The sequence below is a fragment of the Columba livia genome, chromosome 12 (assembly GCF_036013475.1).
Source record: "Columba livia isolate bColLiv1 breed racing homer chromosome 12, bColLiv1.pat.W.v2, whole genome shotgun sequence".
Lineage (NCBI taxonomy): Eukaryota > Metazoa > Chordata > Aves > Columbiformes > Columbidae > Columba > Columba livia.
The window spans coordinates 6,440,466-6,464,597 of record NC_088613.1 but is presented as its reverse complement, the minus strand read 5'-3'; the positions used below and the strand labels follow the sequence as shown (position 1 = coordinate 6,464,597).

At 42.4% G+C, this 24,132-nt stretch overlaps 1 protein-coding gene across 30 annotated transcripts in view; it reads right to left on the bottom strand.

Moving 5' to 3' along the window:
- The window catches only part of MAP7D3 (MAP7 domain containing 3), a 44,203-nt gene extending 29,745 nt beyond the window's left edge, over nt 1–14,458 (bottom strand). For all 30 annotated transcript variants that reach the window (XM_065077556.1, XM_065077560.1, XM_065077565.1 and 27 more), the window contains exons 1-2: nt 14,297–14,458; nt 525–626 (exon numbers count right to left, since the gene is read on the bottom strand). In XM_065077556.1, coding sequence (XP_064933628.1) covers nt 525–626; nt 14,297–14,381 — 187 coding nt within the window. In that variant the 5' untranslated portion in view covers nt 14,382–14,458. The remainder of the gene's footprint in view (nt 1–524; nt 627–14,296) is intronic.
- Nucleotides 14,459–24,132: the final 9,674 nt, after the last annotated feature.

Sequence of the window (24,132 nt, the reverse complement as noted above, 5' to 3'; positions counted from 1 at the left end):
CTCATTCTTGTACATATTAATTCCTATGATCAAGAATTACAGGAATCTAGGAAAATTCAAATCTGAGAACATATAGTTCGCGCACCATAACAAATTCAAAGTGCTGTAGGACAGATAGCTAATTTGCAGGCTAAGCAAAACCAAGACTGCTTAAGTCTCTTGAATTTCAGCAACAAGTGAACTGGTAACCTGACCAGAGCAAACACAAAAAAACCCAAAAACCAAACCAAAACTACAACTAAAAAAAAACACAAACAAAAGCCCCAACATGTATCTTTGTTGTTATGACCCGTTGAAAAGACAGGTAACGTCATCAGCTGGATTCTGACCGAGTCGAGAGCAAAAGTCTGTCGTAAAATACACACCGTCAATGAATCTACAAACCATTTACCAAGTGCTTTATGCTCTGATGCCTCCTGAAGAGAGAGCATCACACTTATTTTTAAAAGATGTTTTATTCATTCCCTACTAACTCTCCCTTGTGAACCCAGTACTTCATTAAGAACAATGACCACTAATTATACCTGGTTTAGTTGCTGTCTTTATATTTACTGAGGTCTGGACCACAACAGGGCTAACACCACTTTGGCTTCTTCTTTCTTCTGCTATGGCTTGGGCTGCAGCAACTGTGAGAAAGAATCATTCCATAGTAAGAACAGCTCTACAACCAAACCTCATGAAATAAATGTCTAAAATAAATACATAAAATTATATTTGAGGTTGCAGATCCTTATATTAAATAACTAATTTGGGACTGCTCAACTTGTAAGGAAAAAAACTTGTCAAATAAGATTTCAGACCTGGCACAGCTGTTCTTTGTAAAAACAAGTTACAAACCCTTATGTTTAAAAATGTGTAGCAAAGGACTACAGAGTTTTTTTTAAAAAATCAAACTTTTAAAATAACTTTTCTAAGAAGAAAAACAATATTTAGTAAAGTTATGAGTCTGACTTATACTTAATAAAAGCTCCTTGCTACCACATGTATATTTGCAGGCTGAACACAAAAATGTAGTAGTTGGTTGACACTGTTAGAATCACATTCCAACGAGACTCAAACAGGGAAAGGTTTATGAAGATCTTTCATTATTTCACGACATGAAACAAAAAGAATGAGCTGCATAAAGTAAACCATTGAGGAATGCTTACAATGGATTTCTAAAATTGGATCCGCAAAAGTAAGCCTTAATTATAAATTAGACTCCAAAACAGTAATTTAAATATTTGTGTAGAGACCCATTTACCTTACCTGAGTTTCACGGTGAACTACAGGGTGATGACTCCCAGTTAATCACACAGAAATTAAATGCCAGCAGTATTAATTTCATTAAATAATGAAACTCATTAAGAAGTCAGGGAGGCTAATTTACTGTTTCACTTTCCATGGATTTTCTTTATTTTGGTATCAACTTTCGCTTTAATTCATCACCTTTGAGGGTGTGAAGGTGAAGCATTACAGGGAAAGCAGGCAGGGCAACCTGACAGCATCGCCGCACTGCCCTGTACAGCTTTGGGGTGTCCTCACAGTGGTGACACCTCGTCCTCACCTTGGCCGACACATACAGGGACATCAACTTGGTTCTTACAGAAAACTTCAGGGGAAGCAAAAGAATACACATGCAACCATCCAAACACAAGAACGCAGAGGTTGACACCTGTTTTAAACAGAAAAGGCAATCCACTAAAGTAACGTGCTGTGATTTCAACCATAACATGAAGGATGATTGGTAGAATTTGGTGTTACGTTTAGTAAAAGACGACACGGCTTTGTCCATGAGCTCAGGCTTCCCTTTAATAGAGTAGTACAGAATGTAAAGGAGGAAGGAAGAGTCTCCCTCTTCTCCATCCATTGCCATGACAACTAGTTGTGTCATGGCAATAACCCTCCCTAAGGCTGTGCCCAAGAACAATCACCTCAAAGTGTTTAATCCCATGTGATGCCAGTGATAAATGCAGATTACAATACTTATTCAGCAACTCTAAATTGTCACCCGCAGCTGTTGCCATGTCTTGAATTAATTTTTCATTGCAGCACGAAACAAAAGTCTTCTGGGCTCCATCCCATACATTTCTGAGGCTCTTTTAGAACGAGTCAGAGAGCAGATATACGGCGACACGGTAAGATTAGCTATGGGCAAAGAGAACTGCTAAAAAAGGGCTCACTGTAACTTCACTATGCAGACCAGAAGTCAGTCAAAAAGCTGATTTCGTACACTGTTGCATGTCACATGGGTGGGAATCTAGCCCAAAAATTCACAAAGTGGAGAACAACAGAACTATATATTCTCAACACAATCAGATGTGAAAATAGCGTAAGGAAAATCAGCCTAGTGCAGGTTTTTCTGACAGCAAAAATACACAGCCAGGGCATTTCTATCCAATGACACCTTTGAAGATCACAAAGGCTGCAAGACCATAAGCTCTTTCAAATACTATTTAAAGTTAAGACACATAGAAACCCAGTTGCATCTTTCCTTCAGTCTCCACCAGCAAGGGAGGAGGTCAGGAGGTGTCTGGGCAGCCTGACCCAGTTCAGCCCAGTCCAGCTGAAAACTGAGCCCAACAGAATAAACCCACCCTATACCTACACCAGGTTTAGTTAAGACCAACGCTGGAATTTTGCTTCAACACTCAGAAACTTTAAGCACACAAGTTCTGTAATAACGTTGCAGTAAGAAGCGAGCTGCTATTTGAACAGGTACAATATTCATCTTATTTTACTTGCAGAAGTATTTTATCATTAGAAATCTCGCTGAACAAACCAGTCACAATGGATGTAGGCGATTATGCATAGAATTATTCATTTAAAAAACTAAATAAACACTTGAATAATGTTCATGATTAGAAGGCACCCATTTAGAAAATGTGTCATATCTGCAAAGCAATTAGTCAGTTCATCTTAATTAATTATGGTTGCAATAAAATTACTTGAGGTTCTACAGAACAGGAAAGTGGGTTACAGAAACGGGACAGCTTGCAAAGGACAGAGAGGTGAAAACAGTCTAGAAATACTTAGCCAAAGGATTTTCTATGTCAGGATTTTTTTGTCCGGCAGTTAAAATATTTGTGTTCACTGCTTCAATGCTTCACTATTTGCATAGAAACAACACGCTTACAAATTGGAAAGTAGCAGATTTAAAGGTGCCTTTGCGTTACACAGAAGCAATCCATTTAACTAACAGGAAGGTAGAATTAAAGGTGAGCTGGGGACCTGAATAAAAGATTGTTAAAAGGGGAACAGCCATCACATTACGTATGTCCCCAAGATGCATGAGCTCAACTTCACCAAGTCTCAGGTCCACAGGCAGGTTTTACAGCCCTTGTCAATTTTATGGTAAATTTATAATAAGAAACTGTGATTTTGAAAATCCACATTCTACTACAGTAAAAGAAAATGAATTACATACTGTTGTACTCTGTGACCTCTAGAAAAACAGATACGATGATGAAAGAAATCTTAATTGTTAATACATTTAAATATTCTTAGGCGTATTTAGCCTAGTTTTCCACAATGAATGCAGCAGTCTGCTATGAAGCAAAGCTCCACTAAAAAGAATTTTCCCCCAAATCTAACTATCTCTGTAAAATAAGCTTGATACCTCTGTAATTAATCAGAATACCCCAGAATGGGAACCAGCTAACAACATTTCACTACAACCTGTGTCATGTGCCACATTACTGGGGGTGCCTTCAGGGACACAGGCAGCAAACTTCCTGGAGAAGAAAAATTTTCTCAAAAGCAAATTAAATCTCATTTCTATCCTGAGCTTCCCCTCCCACTGCAGTCAGTAAAGGCTTTCACGATCATAATTGTGATCAGCATAACGCGTGTGCTTATTTACAGTAGTCTACTTTAGCTAAAATTAATAAAAGTACAAACTGTGCTTGTGGCCAGTAATAATATTTGCATTCATGCATAATAAAATAAGGCTATTTGGAACACAAAATGGTTAGATAATTTGCAAAGCAGTTTTCCCTCTGCATCCTCATCATGGGTTAGCACTATGTGTCTGGCCAAGCGTGTCGTGGGTAAAGCAAACCAACAGAAGCACCAGGAACCGGCTGCTACAGGAGGCAACGTGCCGGGTGAAGCCGATGGCCCTCTGCACGGTCACAGTCATGGTCACGGTCACGGCGACCACGCAGGTGTGGTGGCGCCTCCCTCGCGCGGGGCATGACGGCGCTTCCCTTCGCCGATCAGGTTTCCTACGTGCCCTGAAGAGACCGGTGCTAAAAATAACACTTTATTCCTATTTCAATCTGAGTTAATACCCTTGGCCTTTGCCAAGGCTGTCAAAGGACCCACACAGTTGCTGTTCTTGGTAAAACCTTGTTAGGGACTGAACCGGCTCCATCCCTTTACCTCACAAGGGCTTCCACCCCATCGCCTCTCCCACTATCTTTCACCCTTCCTATCAAGAACCAGAAAACAGAGTAGAAAGTACTGACTTATACAGCAATCCTTCTGGTTCTTCTGATTTAATGACTCAATACACAAAGCAAACAAACGAAAAAAATCCCAGACTAAGCCTTTGAAAGGAAGGTTAGGAGGTCTCCTGAAAGTTAAGGATTTTATGTATTCATATAAGCTTAAAGCAGGTAACAAGAAGCCAATAAACAACATACAAAATGAGTTTGAACCTCCCAGCAAATATCTCTATTTTTATAGCAAACTGTGTCATATCTGCAAAATGCCATTTTTGCTTGTCTTGCTCTACTGCAGGCAGCTGTTTGTCTAGCAGACAGTCATCATTTCAGTAACGCTGCCATGATCCTTTTCCTTTTAATAATTTTTGTACATGCTTTCAGGAAAGCTGGAGGAAGTCAGCATTCAAGTTTGAGATTTCTGCGCAGCCTTTTAAGCTGATTTCCACTCACTAATTAACACAGGTTAAGACAAACGGATGCAAGATCATATGTTAGATGCTTTAAAAATCAGGTACTGGTTTTACACCGCTACTCCTTGTTTAAAGGACACCAGAAGAGGGACGCACCCTCACATAAACAGGCGGACAACACATTCTAATGATGACCAGAGGAGCCCTCTCTGTGTGCATTCCTCTCTTCCCCGCTTTCCCCCTTCTTTCTGTCTCTCCCCGTTGATCCTCACGTCCCATCTCTGGGCTGCAAGGACTGACAGCTCCACAACCAAACACACCAGCCTCTCAGTAGGCACCTCCTGACGGACCAGCTGGAAGGCAGATGGTTCTCCTGTTGTGTCTGGGCAGCCACCAGATGGGAAGCACACAGATCTCCAGAAATCGGTACACGCCGTCTCTCAGCTTCAGCCGGCCAGGCGGCCTTCCTGGTGTCTTATCCTTATTCCAGACTCTTTACACACTTTCATTCTATACTTATTTCCTGCACAGAATACCTATTTTATTACCTTTCTGTGCTTTCCTCCCCTTAAATCCATTTCTGCAGCTAGTTCTCTACAACAATCAGGTTTCCTTCCCAATGTTCAAGACACTTTAGGACAATTTCTTCAGTTCATCACAAGTATCGATCCCACTGGAAAACTGCTTGACACAAGCATTCCTTTGTATGTGCATGAATTAGCAGCTCCTCACGTAAGTATCTGTGGCACGTTTTAATGTAAGTTTTTACTTAACCTTAAACATCCATACTCCGACTAAGAGCTGGAAACATTAAAAAAAATTTGCGTCATTAACAAAACACTACTTATTTCTTACAAGGAAACCTACAAAGATACAGCAGAAGCAATCTCAAAGGCATGTTAGCGTGTTTGTTCAGCCTTGGGCACACTCAGGCAGGCACCAGGAAGGATGCTGGTTAATTTGTGGGTTGATGTCTGCACACTTTTCCCTAGGGGAAGCACACAATCTAAACCTAACTTGAATGTAATACAAGCAAAGACCAAGGAGCCAAAATTTGTCCTTAAAAGAACTGGCAGCCACTTCCAAAAACTTTCCACAGTCAGGCACGCTCTAACATTGTCCAATAGCCACAGCAGGTGGGTACCATCCTGAGTCCAAACACTAGTGATACGTACTGTGAATGTATCTCATATGGAGGTTTTACTCACTCCTGCTGTCACTTGTGTTTTCTTATCGTAACCCTGCTCACACTGCTCGACCAAAAGTTATGCTTCTTTCTACTTCATGGGAAAAACAACTGACAGCACAACGCTTAAAGAGCAAGAAGAGATGTCACCAACTCTTGGAAAAGCCATCATAAGGTGGGTAAGAAGCGCTGTGTACCGTGCACACAGGGCCCACAAGTTAAATCCACCCCCTTCTCGGGAAAACACACCTGGCTTTGCAATATGGGGCTCTGTATTAGTAAGGTATGTTATTGTTCACCACCTGAAAGAGATGGAACCGAACCACAGCAGACAGTCTGCTCTCATTCCCTGGCTTTCTGCTGCCTTGACTTTCGCCCTTGCTGCTCTCTCCTTCACCTTCCCAAAGGCATGTGAAAAGACTTTGCATTCTGCATGATCCACTTGTCACCCCTTTTTTCTTAAACACAATCTTTCACCAATCTCTTTTGAGATGATACCATGATTTGTACAAAAAGGTCCTCCAAAGGGGACACTTCTCCAGATCCCACATTCCCAACTCTCTGCAAGCTTTAATGCAACTCGGATCATTTCCGTGCTCTACCCGGCATTAGTTATTAATCTGTTTATTGTGTTGTGCTTACCAAGCTTATCTGCACAATGACCTTTCTTTGGAGCTGATGCTTCCTACATAAAGGAAATACGAGCCTTGCCTTGCAGTCCCAAACATGTTCTTTAGCAAACGGCCACACGTTGCTGTTGTTTCTCTGCTGTATAGAAACACAGTCTGAGTAAGACACAGGGAAGCCAGAGGTTTGGAAAGCTTGGAACACTCATTCTGTTTCTCAGTGAAAGAGCAAGGCACCAAGGTATTCGTACTCTCTGTAAAATTCTCCACCAGAAGACATTAAAGCTGCATTTTAGATGGAAAGAAGATATTTCTGCACAAAGTTTCTGCAGGTTGGCAACTACAAACTCTTCTCACCAACTGCAAAACAGATAGAAATTGCTTTCATCCACCTTGAGGGATTTATTCTAAAGATATATTAGACACTGACTGCAATGCTGATGCAATAAACCATGATGAAAAGTCCCTTGTGAACCTTCCCAAGCGTAACAGAAATCAGTATTTACCTGTTTCTGCATAGTGGAAATTCCAAAATATTATACACTGGACTAAAACGAAAGCAGTTTATAATAAATATGCCCTTACACCATTTCAAGTGGATTCACTGTGAAAAGTAGCAGTTGCGTGACATAATATATATAGGTGTATACAGATTAAACACTCCAAACTTGACAAAATTAGAAACAGATTTTACAGCTACAGCACCAAAAAGGCAAAATGGTGGAGTTTTAAATACAGAGTGGAAGATTATTAGTCCCCACTCTGCTGTACAGATCATTTTCTTTCTTTACGAACACTTTCCAGTGCCTCAGGCTTTAGGAAAAAAAAATGTAATGTGTTTTGTCCCTCACATTGGACTGGATTAACAGATGTTAGCGCAGTCCCACTTCTAACCTACTCTGAGCAGTTTAGTTCCTACTGTAATTCCAGCTCAAGCATCAGCAAAAGTCAGACAGATAGAAATCAGCTACCTCTGCTTTACTCCAGCTCTGGGGCCGCCCTTAAGCTAATTCCTGCTCACAATCCTGCACGGCCACTGCGAAAATAACTTCAAGACAACTCCTGCTCTCTTCTCCTCTTTCACATCTGTTTTCCCCATTGTATGATTTCTTTGTTTCATATTGCACTGTTCCTAACACTGGAAATCAGCAAACTTCTTTCCCCCTTTCCTGAGCAGCCTGCTTTCTTTTGCTTGCTGAAGCATGTTCTTGAAAACGCTTTTGTCCCTTTCTTTGCAGGCTGGCTATTGTTTAATACACTCGGCCCAAACAATGCCAGCAAAGAACGCAGCCTAGCACTACAAGTCACAACTAACTTGAGACAAACCCTGTGAAAACAGCATTTTGAGCTTTCTTTAGATAGAAGGATAATAGCTCCTTCACATGATAGCAGTGAAAACTACTGCTTTTGCCTTTTACACTTGCTGAATTTCTTACGGCAACTCCAGAGCTCATTCAAACACTGTCTCTGCTTCAGAAGAGGAAGGAATGTGTTGGCATTTACTCCTTGAGAACAGCCTCCAGACTCAAATCAGTCAATACCGCCATGCACCAGAACAGTGCTGTAAGACACTAGCAGGTCCACAGAGCGTTTAATGTAGCAAACTGACTGCTAGAGCAGAACACAATGCTACGAAATGTAAAAGGAATGAAACGGCAGGTTTTCTTAACCTAGCTAATTAAAAAATGAAAGTTCTGAGGCATTCAATTGCAAGTAATGTAAGACCCCAGCAAAGTAATCATGAATCAGTCCGTGCCCTGAAGTGCTTGAAGAATGGGTAAGAGAAAAATGACAATCGCGTGTGAAAACTCAAGCAGGATAAATGGGCAAAAGAAGCAAATAGACCACGTTTTCACTTAATTCACTATGTATTGGCAGAAAAGTCTTTCAGAAAAAATGTGAAAGTGAGTAAGGTGACACTTGCTGAGCTGGTCTGGAGACGACTGTCCTTGGTTTTGAATGTCCAGAACACAACTTACGTATCACTGACGAACACTGTGCTGCAAAATTACCTTCCTTCAAGAAATTCTCTTGCCAAAACTACGCAGAGCATAAACTTTCAGTTTAACAGAATACATTTATTTAAGTATAAAGATCTCTACAGGACTTCTATATTATTGTGTCTAATCATTCTTGGACTTGGGTGAGGAATTTTAACACTTGGAAGCTCTAAAACACTTGCCCGGAGAAGGCAATTCACAGGCCACTACAGTATCTTTGCTCCCTCCTGAGATTCAGGTCAGTGCATTTAAACAGATGGTGTCTGTAAATTAAGAGCCAGTTAAGTACTCATAAACCTGTATTTTAAAAGTTCTCTATGAATTATGAAGGTAAAAAACACTACAAAGAAAGACAAGCATTCTGAGCATGGCTAATGGTAACTGTTTTCTTCAAAGGCAACTTCAGCTGTGGGTCCTTCACTGAGAAAGCACAAATTCAAAACTGACTGAAAAATGAAAATCATTTAGAAGAAAACAAATGTCAAACAGCCTGGCCTGGCCTCCTGAAAGTGGATTTCCACACACTGTGAACACCACGGGCACACAGGGCGGGCGGCTGAGGTGTCGCGCAGGGCACCTGAGGCTGCTCTGCCAAACAAAAACACCTGGAGCAACATCTGGTTCTTCTTCCCTGAATCCCTCACTCCAAACAAGTTAATCACCAGCATCTACAACATTTTTAATTATTGGACAGGAACGTGCAAATACATTGAAAGCATATAATCAATTAGGAGTTACCTGGTTGCAAGCTGCATAATTGGAAGCTAAATGGTGCTAATTTATTTGTAGCAGGAACTTGAAATCCCCTGTTTGTTTTTGAGGTATCACTTATCATCTGATAAATCATATTGAGAGAAGTCATTAAAATTGCATGCTCAGAATTGTATGTATCAGGGTATCCTTTCACAACAGGACTGCAAGCACCTCCAGTTATTGAATCAAGTTTAGAGACAGCAGCATTTGATACCCCTATGATTATGACCAACCCAGAGTATTTCTTCCATTTATCTCATAGTAACCCACTGCTTTTCTTCTTAACTCGCTTATCACTTTCAAAACCTGAGAGTAATAGCATATAATTACTTTAAATATTCCTATCCGCTTTCTTTTTGAAAAGCACAAGTGTATAAAGAAGCAGTTCTTATTCTGGTCACATTTGGAGGCTGTGCACACTGGAACAGCACAAGCCACAATATCTGGGCTCTCACCATTAGAGCCTTGCAAGTCCTTATTTGTGTCACACTTCCATCTGAACTGAAGCATGGAATCCAAATTTACCTTTTGTAATTTTAACACACGAGGACATATGTAGAGAATGGAACAATCTGTATACAAAATTTCCAAAACATGCTGTATATGCATAGTTTTGATATTTTTTTTTGTTACAGCTAGGAGAATACATTTCTTGAATACATTTGGAGAAAGCTCAATAATTTAGTTTTAAATTAGAAAAAAACCTTTTTTATAAATCACATACAACTGGAAGTATTCTTAAAAATGTTAAGCGCCTAATAAACAGCATACATCTTTATGGATCACCATGAAATTATCCCTACTCCGTACTACTGCATTTCCACAAACAAGAAGAAAATGAAATTAGGGCTCATAGCCGTTACAATTACATTAAGTACTCAGCCCAGCTTGGGAATGTTCTCTCTCTGCACTGGGAACTACATGAAATCCAATTTCTGTGCAGTTCTTTGCATTTATCAGCTTGGCACTCTGTAAAGCAGTGTCAATGGTACTTTCATGCAGAGAAAACAGAATCACGGAAGAACCTTAAAGACCTTCTCCAAAGTTACCAGGGGTTTGACAAAACAAGAAACTGAAGCCAGATCTAGTGAACAGCAGCGGAATGCGTGGGTCACTGGGCCACCTTTGCTCCACAGATGGAACGTGCGTGAGTGATTTATACAAATACCACCAGGACAGACAACAATCAAACACTGAAGATGCTTGTGCTGTAACACCCCCATGCTGTCAGAAACCTGCCAAAGGTTTCCTTGTGTTACTGCTTCCCAGAGAAGTTTTGAAGCCCACCTCTGCTCACAACCACTTTGTAAATCCCTAAGGTTTTTAAGGATCCAAATTCAAAAGTCAAATATTTCTCCCAGCAAGCAGTTCTAACACAGAGCTCACTGGTTGTCCAACTGACAGATGCTTCTGGATTCCAAATCTTTTTCTCTAGGCAGAGTCCCACAGCAGAAGCTGGTGAGCACTGTCACCAAGACTGCCAAGGGGTTCTCTAATACTTCCATAGGTGTTGGTACAAACCTGTGTTTTTAAGTTACGTTTTGTAACTACAACCTAGAGACCAGACAAATCTGCACATGCTCCTTGGTACTTGCTTGAGTAATGAAGTTTCACTATTAGTTATCCATCCAGCCTTCTTTTCACGCCAATTCTGTGTGTTCTTGTTTGGTAAAGAAGTTACCAGGAACTGTGCTCCAGGCAAGACAGACAAAGCCAGACAGTGTCACTTACACAAGAAGGAACAACTGATTAGACACAGTGAAGCTGTTATTTTATTAGACAACTTCTGACAAAATTTGGCCTGGCCACACAGGTCATGGGAATTACGCCTGCAACCAGATTTGTTGGAAAGGACACTTCATTTTTGTCCCATGTCCTGAAACAGGTTTCCTAAAAGATCCTCTAGATCTTGGAAAGGAAAATATACATACATCATTTTAATATACTGTTTTAAACAACCATCACAGCAGTGATTCAATAAGTTAGTGGAAATCCTAGCAACAAGGAAGTCAAGCTCTGGCAAAAGCAAATACGCAATCTCTACCACAGATACTACAAAAGACAGGATAGGAGATTTTAGTATTGCTGTGAAAATGAAGATAAAATAACAAATGTAGGCTACAACAGCTTAAATTATATATATATATTTATTCTGATACCACTCAAGAAAAACCTCACTTACTGGGTAAACCACAAGTAACTGTCTATGCTCCTCTTCTCAAATCTTAACAAGCTCAGCACTGCTTATGGTATTAGGAGCAAAAAAATTCCTCCTTATCCCTGAGGGATGACAGCAGCAAGCACAGATCCCAAGAATGGAGTAAAAACCTGCCATTTATGCACTGCTGTGTTCCAATGTACAATCACAATTAATTTCTAATGTGAAATAACGTTCGTGCATCACAGATAAACATGTTAACTAGCTTCTAATTGTAGTAGCAAATTCTGCTTTTGTTGTCCACCCAAAGGAAGTGAGATTGGACGGGTGTAAGAGCAGATTATTGCAAAGGAATCGTAGAACTGACACAGCTGGCATGATTTTGCCTGCAGAATCTTAATGATGATCCCCAAAGAAAGAGAAACACCTTTTCCTTACCTCAATACTAGCTTGAACTGGCAAGAAAACTCTCTCTAAACGTATCACAATGGTACAAAAGTTAGCAACAAGCAGCACCATGGGATTCTACACTTTCAAGGCCTAAAATAATTAACAATGACCAACCAGCTATAGATCAAACCAGTATCAAGAGGCTGGTAACACAGGGCAGAATCCAACAGTGTCTTGAATAAGGACCCACAAAAGGCATCTATACAAAAGGGATATATACCTCCTAGCTGGACTATCACAAGGAGCTGTGGTTTCTCAGCAAGATGCCACCCATTTATATTTATTGGCCTCAAATGTGTGGTTCCCAACCACAAGTTCATTGGCAAAGGGCTGGAGGTACTCACAGCACTGTATTTATTTTTTATAGATGTTTGCTGTCAATTGATCAAGATGGCAAAGTACACAACTGCCCAAAAACCAGCATAAACTGGTGCAAGTTTTCTAGTTAGCGGGTACTCTGGAACTGAGAAGCTCCCCATGCAGCCAGCTGGGCTCAGAAAGGCAGAAAGTTACTTTCCTTTCCAAACCTGCCAGACAGTAACTTGGGACCAAAAGAGGTTCCTCCTCCTTGTCTATTTTTTTCTCTACATCTTCTCCAAACAGCTGCGGTATCAGACTTGGTTGCTGCTCAGGACTTCTCCAAACATCAGCAAATACACTGGTAATTATCTTGCAAATTCCACTGTTAACCACTGGCTTGCAAGGATGATTTCTAAACATCATTTGCTTTCCCCAGGGAGCGAGGGAGTGCTGCTGACAAGAAGTCAGGAGCAGAACCGCAGTGGCCTGTGCACTCATAGGCAGTATTGCTTCAATTCTCATTAGCAACGAGTTCATCTTTTAGCACGTAACTGCTAAAAATGCATTCTATGTAAATTGAAGTTTAGATTCTGGTTCAGTGACTTCTACCCACCCCCCCAAGGAAAAATAAATTCAAGGTCTAGCCTTTCCAGGATGTAATAAGGGTTTTGTTTGGTTTTGTTTTCTTAACATGATGTGCACATTGGAACATGTGCATATCTAAAGAGAGATGGAGCTACCTGCTTCAAGGAACATTCCACCTCGGCTTTGGGACTCAATCTAGGTCATGACAGCTGTAAGCAAACATGAGTGCCCTCCGATTTAGAAAAACTTCGGAACCACATTTTAAAGCATCCAGCTCACAAAAGAAAATTCAGCAGTTCTGGCAGCGAGGAGGAGGATCAAATAGACATGGTCTGTGCAGGTGAGAAGCACTCTTTTGGCAGATCGTTATCCTTCTGGAGCACTAGATTGTCTTATTTTTGAAAGAGAAATAAAAAGTAATTAAGTAATATTTCTGACACACTACACACTGAAGAAGACTGCCAGATGAGAGTTGTGCAGTCAGGACCTTTTGCCAGCACCCTTCTTTATGTAATTACACAGGTACATTTAAAACAATCAAGCGAGAGGCTGTCAGAGTAGTTTTTGTACATAGTCCAAGTTAGTTAGTTTAGATGAAAACACGTTTTTCTTTGCTTATTATTTTTTTCAGTCTGGGATAAGAAAATATTTACCTTTTCTAATGGCTCACTTACAAAGCTAACGTGTGGAGATGCACCACGGATTTATGCTTGGAACATACATCACGCATGCACATTTCAGAGTATGATATTATTAAGGACCTTCAGTATAAACAGGCACATAAGAACACCCGAGGACTAAATCAAAGGAGAGTTTCTTTAGCCCTCTTAAGACATCAGTAAAAAAAAAGTCCAGGCATTATTAAATCTTTGATTAAGAATCAAGGCCACTGCCTCTGCCTTCTGCACTCGGGGCAGCCACCAGACCCATCGCTGGGACGAGCCATCCGCAATAGCTGCCAGCACCAGAGAAACCGAGAAGTTCAGCCCGTCATGAAGTGGTGAAAAATGGGCGATCCGTGCAACCGAGCCATCCTGCAGCCGCCCTGCTGCTGGCTACGAGCTGCGAGAGGTCCCGAGTCAGCAACTAACGGCTCGGGGGGCGGGCAGGACGCCCCGCAGCCCCACAGTCCCGCCCGGCCGGGCAGCCCGGGAGGCGGGAGCGGCGCCTCTCCCTCAGCCGGACACAAAGCCCAGCGGCCTGCGGCGGCCGCCCACCCGCGGCCCCTTCCCCCCGCCCCGGGAAAGCGGCCGGCCGTGCTGCGGGGCGGAAGGCGAGCGGGGGGTGGCACCGGGCCCCACCGGTGCCCTTGGGCCGCCGGAGCACGGGGGTCTCCAGACCGGGACAAACCCCCTCACCCCCATTTTCCTCCCGGCCCAGGGCCGCGCCGCCGGCTCTCACCCATCTGCTCCCGCAGCCCCTTCAAGGAGGAGGAGGAGGAGGAAGAGCAGGAGGGGGGGGCCGCGCCGCCGCCGCCCTCCGCCATCTTCAGCGCCGGGACGCGCGACTGCCGGCCGGGCAGAAGGGGACGCGGGAGCCCAGTGCGCAGGCTCCGCACCGCCCGGCAGCGCCGCCGCGGGGGAGGGCAGGGCAGGGCAGCGCCGGCCGCCCGGCGCCGGCCCCTCGCGGAGCCCGGTCAGCCCGGCCGCTCGCCGGGGCCGGTCAGAGCGTGCCCGGGCGGGGCTTGTCGTGCCGGGGCGTAGCGAGGCCCGGGACTGCCCCCTCTGCGGCGGAGCTCGGGCGGCGGTGGCGCGAAAGGCGCTTTCTCCCGCTTTCCTCTGTCGGCCGCCTGGGGCGGCGGGTTCTGAGCGCCCGCGGGAAGGAGCGGCGAAGCCGTTGGAAACGGCCGCTCCGCGTGGGCCGGCGTGGGCCTGGGGACCGCAGCACCCCGGGCCCCTCAGAGCAGGTACAGTGCCAGGGTGCGAGCGGGACTGTGCCGGCTCTCAGCGACCCCACGGGACCGTGGTTTGGTCGTAACTGCGAGCGTTGCCCAGCCATTGACGATGATGATGAATTGCCTGCTGATGGGGAGCTCTCAAAGAGACAATCATAGAGAGAATCATTTGGAAGAGACACTCAGGATCATCGAGTCCAACCGTAACCTAGCTCTGACACTAAACCAATGTCCCTAAGAACCTCGTCTAAACGGCTTTTAAACCCCTCCAGGGATGGTGACTCCAGCACTGCCCTGGGCAGCCTGTTCCAATGCCTGACAGCCTTTCCCAGGAAGAATTTTTTCCCAATATCTAATGTAAACCCCACCTGGCACAACTGGAGGCCATTTCTTCTTGCTCTGTCACGTGTTACTTGGGAGAAGAGACCAACACCCCCCATCTACAACCTCCTTTCAGGCAGTTGCAGACAGTGATAAGGTCTCCCCTCAGCTCCTGTTCTCCAGGCTGAACAGCCCCAGGTCCTTCAGCTGCTCTTCATCACACTTGTGCTCCAGACCCCTCACCAGCTTTGTTGCCTCCTCTGCACTCTCAGATAATTCACTCGGCTTGAGTGGCCATGGCTGGAAGGTGAAGCACATCCTGGGATATATCACTCCTAAAAAAACTCAGGTTCATTGGATTCAAAGGAAAACAACCACAAATGTACGAGTTGGGTTGCACCCACTGCATGACTTAGTGCTCACTGGCTTGCGACAGGGCTGGGGGTTAAGTCCTGTGTTTCAAGTACCACTGCTCTTGAACGTGTTTCCAAAAGAAGAGTGGGGTAGGCATGAGGTGGTCCTGCCAGAAAAAAGGTTACTCCGACCCCATGGAATGAATTCCCAGATATTGCTGCTCTATGTGAATTTGACTTTGTCACCTCATTGTTATTTTGCTGCCTAGTTCATTATAAGTGAATTCTGGAATAGTCTCTTCAATTTGCCGCTGGGTTTATGCTCTGGGAAGAGCGAGAATGGAACAGCATGTGTGGCTGTATTAAAGAGTAGACTCTGAGCCTTGTGCAGAAGACTCCCTTTAAAATAATAAATGTAAAGTTTACCTGTCAGTGGGCCAAAGAATTATTCCCATAAATGGGAAGAATGCAGAAAAAGTAGCAGTATGATCTTGTAGTATCTCAAGAAAGCAAACAGGAACTGTGGAAAAATTCAGAGCAGGGCTCCATTTCGACTTGAATATTTGGACCACAGACTTGCCCTGTTCTTTGTTTCTCGTTTGTTATATTGGCTTTCTCCCCTTTAGCATGTGTGTACAGAGAATCTTTTGTCATTGTTTCCTCTCAGTGTTAATAGAATGCCAATTATTATTGTTACTTAAAATAAAAGGGCAGCTAAAGGGGAAAAAGCCCTCCACATTTGGTGCCAAATTTCCCAAGTTTGTGTTTACAGTACACAGAAATAATACCTTGCATTTATATAGCGATTGCTATTTAGTGATCTCAATGTGCTTTATACACGTGCTGAAATTAAAATTCACCGTTCCACTGAGAGACATTCAGACGTGCTTTCCTCTTTGCACAGGTGGGAGAACTGATCACCGAAATCAGAGCCTCTACCTCATCAACAAAGCAGCACAGCAAAAAAAAAACCCAAAACCAAACCAAACCAACAACAACAAAAGAAAAGAACCCAAACAAACAAACAAAACCCTCAAAAAAACAGCCCAGATTTCCGGACTCCTTGTTCTGTATCCGTGTCTTTTTCCATCTTCCTTTCATCAGTACCTATCATAAAGTACAATAGATGTGGTACCAAAAAAATGGTCAGACTACCTGATAGAATGTAATTTTTGTGGTTTTGGAAGCTCCATAAATAATGTGTTTTTGTGAGGCTGTACTTCCCATATATGTAAAAATAAAGTGCTTATGAATGTTTGGGATGCTTTTGAATTTTCATTAGGTTACATATATGTACCTTAACTTACAGAATTTCTTCAACACACTGTGCATTAAAAGGAGTCAGTGTCTGTTTATCATTTTTTCCCTCTGAGAAAAATGAGACAATTGGTATGGGAGGAATTGCTCTGCTGAAGGGAACATTTACAAATGGAATTGTGAGATAAAATGCATTTTCAAATGAGATGGTATTCTCTGTTCTTTCCATTTCAACAGGCACATATGCAAGTGGCCACAGTGCTTGCAATTTAACAGGCCTGATATTCTGCACATGCAAAGCTTCAGAGTAGAAGGTATAAATTACACGAAGGGAAATAACCGTGTGTTGCACACTCAGTATATTTGTGGTGGAACAGTGGAGGCTGTAAACTTAAAATAAAAAGGCAAAGCACATACAAATTCATGAGAGATAAAAGGACTCTTGAGGTGGAAGTGGGGCATTGTCCCCTCCCCACATACATACTGCTCCATATGCATAGCTTTTATCTTCAGGCACAGAGGAACACTAGCTGAGAAAACAGAACACATGGAAAATGTGTTATAATATCTTTTTCTCTGATGAGCAGTTTAGGAATGTTTGAGCTAATGTTTCAGCAGTTGTAGCTGTAACTTCCATCTTATCTCCTGTTTAACCCTGTTTCACAGATTTGCAGTTCACTCGTGCAATTACTGCTGATGCATTTTGAGTAGAACTTCATTAAAATTTTGACCTCGTGTGGCTTCAGCAGCACTGGCAATCATCTTTCAGTTTTGCAGCATTTGCAGGTTTGATTGCAGTAGCTGATGTATTCTAATCCTTTAAAGGCTGTCCTTGTTTCCATTGTCCCTGTGGAAAAGGGAATAATTTCATTTTACAGTCATTTCTTCTGTCCTTTTAGTTTTCATGTGATAGTATCTGACTAATCTTTCAAAAATGTTTCAGGCCAAATCACTGATGGGTACATATTGGCATTAGGAGATGAAAATCAATAGAGCCCTGGCACTGTGTGCAATTTGAGATTTCAGGGTTTGTATGTTACCTATTTCAGTTTAAGAAATACCAAACTTAGTCAAAATAGTAGTAGCTGAAATTAGGCAGTAGAAGCTTGCACATGTGGTGATGTAGACACACACACACAAAAAAACTAGCTCAGAAAATACTTAAGCCTTTGGTAGATCTGGGGAGGGTATTAGAAGAAGCAGCATCCACCTATTAATCTGTTTCTTACCCTGTTTCCCGAAGTATCCAGCGTTACACAGTACTAGATGTTGTGCTTGACTGGACTGAGTCTGAAATCTGCTGTAACAGTTTGTATATTCTACTTCAAAAAAACAGCCCCCAGACCTTAATCGCTTTGATCATTGAAGTATCTAATAGTAAAATGTTCATTTGTACTCAACTTCATTTATAAAGGAGTCTCGCTGAGTAAGAGCTAAAACAAGACACCAGGGAAATTAGATGTATATGGATATTTATACCCCTGCATAGGATTTTGAAAAATTGTGAAAAAGTATTTCAAGATGTTCTAAATCCAAAAACGTAAGGCATATACTGTGACAGATTATAGTGGGTTTCCTGTGGTGAATGTAACTGCCATGGCCTAGGGAAAGAAAATGAAAATTACTGTAGCCATCCAACCTTCATTCCAAATGGCCTCTAACTGCACATTTTTGTTTATTGCTCTCCCACTGGGACAAGTACCTGCAACAATCTGTGTTACTAATACATCTGTATTTTAAGGACCTCATTTCTCTGTCTTGACTCAAGTGAATAATTCCTTAGATGTAAAGTTATCAGACAATGTTGCTTAATAAAAAAGATACAGAATCAAGCCTTTAGTTTGTCCTTGGTCCAGGATGTGTATTAGTTAGCTGGATGACGAAAGGGAAAGCATGCCCATAACATTTGTATGCACTGCTGATATGTTGGGGTACATTCTTAGAATTCAAAATGATCTTGAAAATTCGAAATACAGTCCAGGAGAAAATGAGGAGAAATAGGGACTGATGCAAGTTAAAACATTTAGACAGGAATAATTAATTGCAGAAAGACAAGACAGAGAACAGCTTGCTAAGCAGCAGAGAGAGCAGAAAATATTGGGGATGTCACAAGATGAGCATGAGTCAACAGTATATTGTGAAAAGGGTATTGTGAAAAGGGAAGTGCCCTGCACGAGAGGCTGGACAGAAGGACCCTGGACAGACGGAAGGACCCTGGACAGACGGCAGTCCTCCCCGCAGCCCAGCAGTGGGACGGCACCAGCAGGGTGGGCCACTGTGCTAGAAGCTAACAGAGATAATAAGAAGATGAATGAGGGAAGTTAAATAATTGGAATTTATTTTTTTAGCCTAAAGAAGAGGCAAATGAAGGGTGATAATCTGCTTTCTTTGAAGCAGACAGAGTAAAAGAAAACAGACTTGATTTTAATCAGGGAGGCAGGTCTGATCAGAGGGCAGGAGCAGGTTCTGCCTGAGCTCTGTTCCAGCTGTGTGTTCCTGTGACTCTACAACTCCTCTTTGTAGGTTTTAGGACTACCGGCTAGAAAAAGTATTCAATGCGAGGACTGCAAAACTGTCTTTTAAATTTAGATGTAGCATACTAAGCAGTGACAAAAGATAAAAGAGTTCAAGGGAGGGCACCAAGATCATGGGGCTACCTTGGATACCTGGCAGAAAAGGTTTGATGCTTCAGTGCATGACACCAGTTCTGTATCTCAGATCATCCTTTGCTGTGTGACAGTTCTGTAAGAACAGGAGACCAGTGTATATAGAAAAGAATAACATGAGAGAGAACTTGTAATACATGTGGAAACAGGCTCAGTCCTTTCCTGTCTGTAATCCGCTGCATGCCCACTAGTTCTGAGTTCATAGAATAACACCTATGTGTTGCTTTAGCATACGTATTCCCCATGAAATACAAATTTTAGTTATTACTGTGGTCCAAATAGGGCTATAGAGGTCTGTTCTCACCATCTCGTGTCTTTTCAGCATTTACATACCTACTTTTTTATTCTATGGCTTTCCATCAAGCAGAAGCTGTCTCTGAGGGTGACAGTTACTGTATTTATGTGTGGTAGGTTGAGCACACTGAAGATAGCAAACAAATAATGGTAAATGATAAAATTTAAGCTCTTGGGGCAATTTTGTGAAAGTGGCTGCCTAAACAGTGGGTGTAAAAGATGCATCTGTTCATCTAAACTGAGATGCTCAAGTGCCCACTGCCTCTGTGAACACCTAATGCTGTTTGCATTGCCAGGGTCCAGGAGCCTGCAGCAAGAGCAGCTGAACAGAGATGGCAATAAGCTGTTCATACTCCCTGCCCCAAAAAGCCTAAATCTCATCCAGAATTTGTTGGGGGATTTGTAGAGTAGCGGGGTAATTTTGAAAATGGTTTTCTTAAATTTACCTCTGTCTTGTCCTACTCTCAGATTTGGAGAAATGTTTCCCAAAGAAAATATTAAAGTGAATCAGTTTAGTCAATCTTCTTAAGGCATAAATCCCATCACACTGAGTCATTGTACAAATGCTGCACTGGCTGTGCAGATTCCAACATTTCCCTTTGCCTACAGCCCAGTCTGGTTATTATTACTGAGTAATTTGAAATTACCCAAATTTTTGATGTGATTACTGTCTATGGCACTAAGTAACACAATTCCAACAAGCTACATGCTGATATGGTAATCCTTATCAATTCTAACACCAAACAACTTAATCTTATCATCGTGTGCTGATGAGATAATATATTCCAGCAGTGGCTTTTTATTAATACTGTATTGTTCCAAGTGGTGATGAGATAAAACACCATTGTGGAGAGTTACAGTAGTATGCTAACAGTGTTGTGCATCTGAGTGCAAGGACATCTGAAGACTCTTAGATGACTCCTCAAATCTATGGAGTGATCTAAAAACCCTTCTGATTGATCTCTGCCTAGAAGTAAGTATTTGAGAATACAGAATAATTTTTCAGTTATTTGAGCATGAAATTATTTCTCAGTAACTCAGCTTAGATATTTTTCTTTCTAACAGCTCAAAGGTAGCTTCTTTTGAAAGATCAATTTTCGAATAAGTCTCCTTGGACTAAAAGGGACGACAGTCCGTCATGCTAATTTTATTATGTGTAAAGCTTCCTGGCAGAGGAGCATCCTTGATTGATGCCTCACTGCAAAAATAAAGCACAGGCTGGAGTGAGGATGAGGAAGGTTCTAAGTGCAAGAATGGGAGCTGTGACTGACATCTTTACTTTCCTGAGTTAATTTGTTTGCTTGGAGTGACTCTGCCTGCGGTAAGAATGACATTTGTCAGGGACAGCTCCCATTTCCCAAGCTCTGTGTAGATCTTTTGCTTCATATTGCCACCTGCTCTTCCTAGATTTCTGGGCAGGCCTAGATTTCATAGCCTCGTTACATGATCTTGATTCCCTGTGCAGCTTTGGTATAGGCAATGTGCAGATTTTGCTTGGCTGTTCCCATGCCAAAGAACAGTGAACTCCAGCCAAGGAGACCCCTGGCAGTCGTGGTTGCACCACCTGCTCACAAAGGGGAAGAGGAAGAAGAAACTGCTTTCCAGCAGCAACGGGAAAAATCCACGAAAACTCAAGAAATCCAATAATGATTTTGTTAATGCGCTTAATATCTGGAGCTACTTTAATCCAAATTTCAAATTCCCGCAGTATTTTGGGATTTACCTACCTGCAAATCCCTCTGTCATCCCAGTTGCATCTAGCTGCCATTCCAAGCAACTCATAAGGAGACCCTTCCCCTACACATAAGAGTGGGCACTCACAGGTTGTGCTTTAGGATGACTGTGGCCGATTTGCTTTCCGAAGATGCTCTTGGTGCGAGGTGGATGCTGTTTTAGGGCAGCACAATAACAGACTGTATGTGTGTCTGGCACAGATGGGTGCTGGCTGCATTCACCACGTTGAGAGGCTGTGGTTCCATTTCTTGTCTGGGAGTTACAATCTATCAGTTCTGCTGCTGGATTTGCGTCTCCTCATTCAATTAATCCAACTTCATCAAGTTCAATATGGAGTAAAAGCTACAGGTGCTATTCAGCAGCATCAAGACAGACTTTTAGCTCTTGGATTACTTAGTTTTTAAAGACCAATTTCATACTGAAATAATGCTTGGGCAAACAGATACTTACTTTTATAAGAAAGTATTTAGAGAATAGGCTTCAGCAATGTAGTTGTTACTGAAATCTACCGTGTTCCTTCCTGATGTGGCTTGTTGGTTGCTGCTTTGGCAATTCCCGCTGGCTTCTTGCATGGCTTGGAAAGACCCTGGTGTCACAGGCTGCTTTTCCATAGACCCTACCTTGTCCTGCCATGAAACGGGGGCCCTCTGCTCCTGACCAGCTGAAGGGACTGAAGTGGGATTCTGCAGATGAACTCGACAGGGACAGCAGGACGGCCCCTGCCACGGTTTGAGACTGGAACACTGTGAAGCTCCTGTATTCCAGCACAGAAAAGAGGGCAAGGAGATAAATGACTCCAGTGTTTGTTTGTTTTGCCTAAAGAAGCTTCTTTGTAAGCGTATTCCACATGAGTATTCTTCTGTCCATGTAAAATAGATCCCTTGTGTCTGAATTTAAGTCTCTGTATATTGTTACTTGTGCAATGGCTTAGAAATACTTTAGAGGCATTATCTAGGAGCTTTTATGACTTCTCTCACATATTTCCTCTGCCTCCCTGCACCCATACACCCATGCCCACACAGTGGGAGATGCAGGGCCAGATTCTCATCAGACTTCTGCTCATTCTACACATACAAAACTCTCTTTATACTTTTTAATTCTGAATTTAACCCCAAAGTCAATTGTGGCCAAATTAGACAGCTCTTGTTAAGCACTGGTCAAACAAGAGCTGTGCTGCTGAGCACCTCACATTCTCAAAAAAACTGATAAGTGCCTGGATTTGGAGTCAAGAGCCTTATAACAAAAGCATCAGCCCATCTGCAGCCAGTTTCCCTGCCTGGTGGGGTTCTTTTGTGAAATTGCTGCTACAGAATCACAGCAGTGTCATTTATTCTGGAAACTGTGGATTGCATTGCAGGGACAGCCATAATACGTCGTTAGCATCTGTCATAAGCAAATTTCATGCTTTGCCATTTGGATTACTCTTCATTTAAATCTCTGAATGGTGGCATGGAGCAGGAAGAGAAGGGACAGAGGCTTTTCCTTGAAGATTTTCTTATTGTCTCTTGTCCAAAAGGTAACCATTCCATAATTCCTTTGGCCTGACATCTGTATTTACCTTCCCTTTCGTGAAGTCTTCAAGAGTAAAATCTAAATAAAACATTTCAGCTTTGAAGCAATAAACCAAGGAGTGTTTTACTGTTTGGTAAAAGTAGAAAAAAGGATATGTGCTCTGTTTATGAAAAAGGAAGTGAATTAATCAAAATTAATATTATAAAATGGTCAGTTTTTAATAGACAGGCAACAAGATATCCCTGACTAGACTCTGTGAAGGTGGAATACGTGAGGCCTATGATAACTAGAGTTTTCTAAATGAGAGATACAAATCATGTAGTTGCTAAAAGCATGCCAGTTCCACTTTGCATGCACAGCCAATCAGTTATTACACCCCCCTCTAATGTAATCAGTGATGTACTCTGCAATTAGGCTGCCAGTGTAGCTGTCTGCAATGAGCGCTGCCTCTGTTCTTTGTAGCATTGTGAGTGTAAAATAATAGGTAAGTGCATCATGATGAGTCAATTGATGCTGTGGGTAATGGACTCGGCAATGCACAGGATTGTAGCTCCCTGAGAAACCCCCTCTGCCCAGTCTGTTACCTTCTAGCTTCCCATTTATTTACATCTTTGCAAAGGACAGCCAGATTTCTTTCTTCTAAAGCTCCAAGGACCAAACTAGCAAGGCATTTTAATATTTCTGAAATAAATGAGACATCCTTTAGATACATTTTGTGGCGATGCTGGGTGATCATATAAGTGATATTAACCCCAGGAGAACCCTCCAGAATACCTACCCTCCCACACCCATGCAGAGCCAGCCATGCACAACAGCCACAAAGTGTTTCAAAGCCCAGTAGTGAGCGAAGCAGCTTCAGTAGAGCATTAAGCACATTCTCTAGCAAGATTTTCAGCAAACCCTTCAATCTTGGTACTCTCCAACCCTCTTACCCTGCTAACAGAAACCTCTAGGGCTCTTATTTTCTGGTAGCTGATGGCTGTCAGCATGACTGCTATTAGAAACAGTCATAGAAGTGCTAATAGAGTTTCTACTAGTTTATCTGTCATGACTTCTGCTTTCACACATGAAGGTTTCTGCCTCAAGTCAACAGTGATGAGCACTAAGTAGTTTGAAACTGTGTGGTAAGTGGCCTAGTATAAATTATTGTGAATACAATGCGATAATGCCCATATGAGTATTAACTTGGCTGCAAGTTTGTTGTTG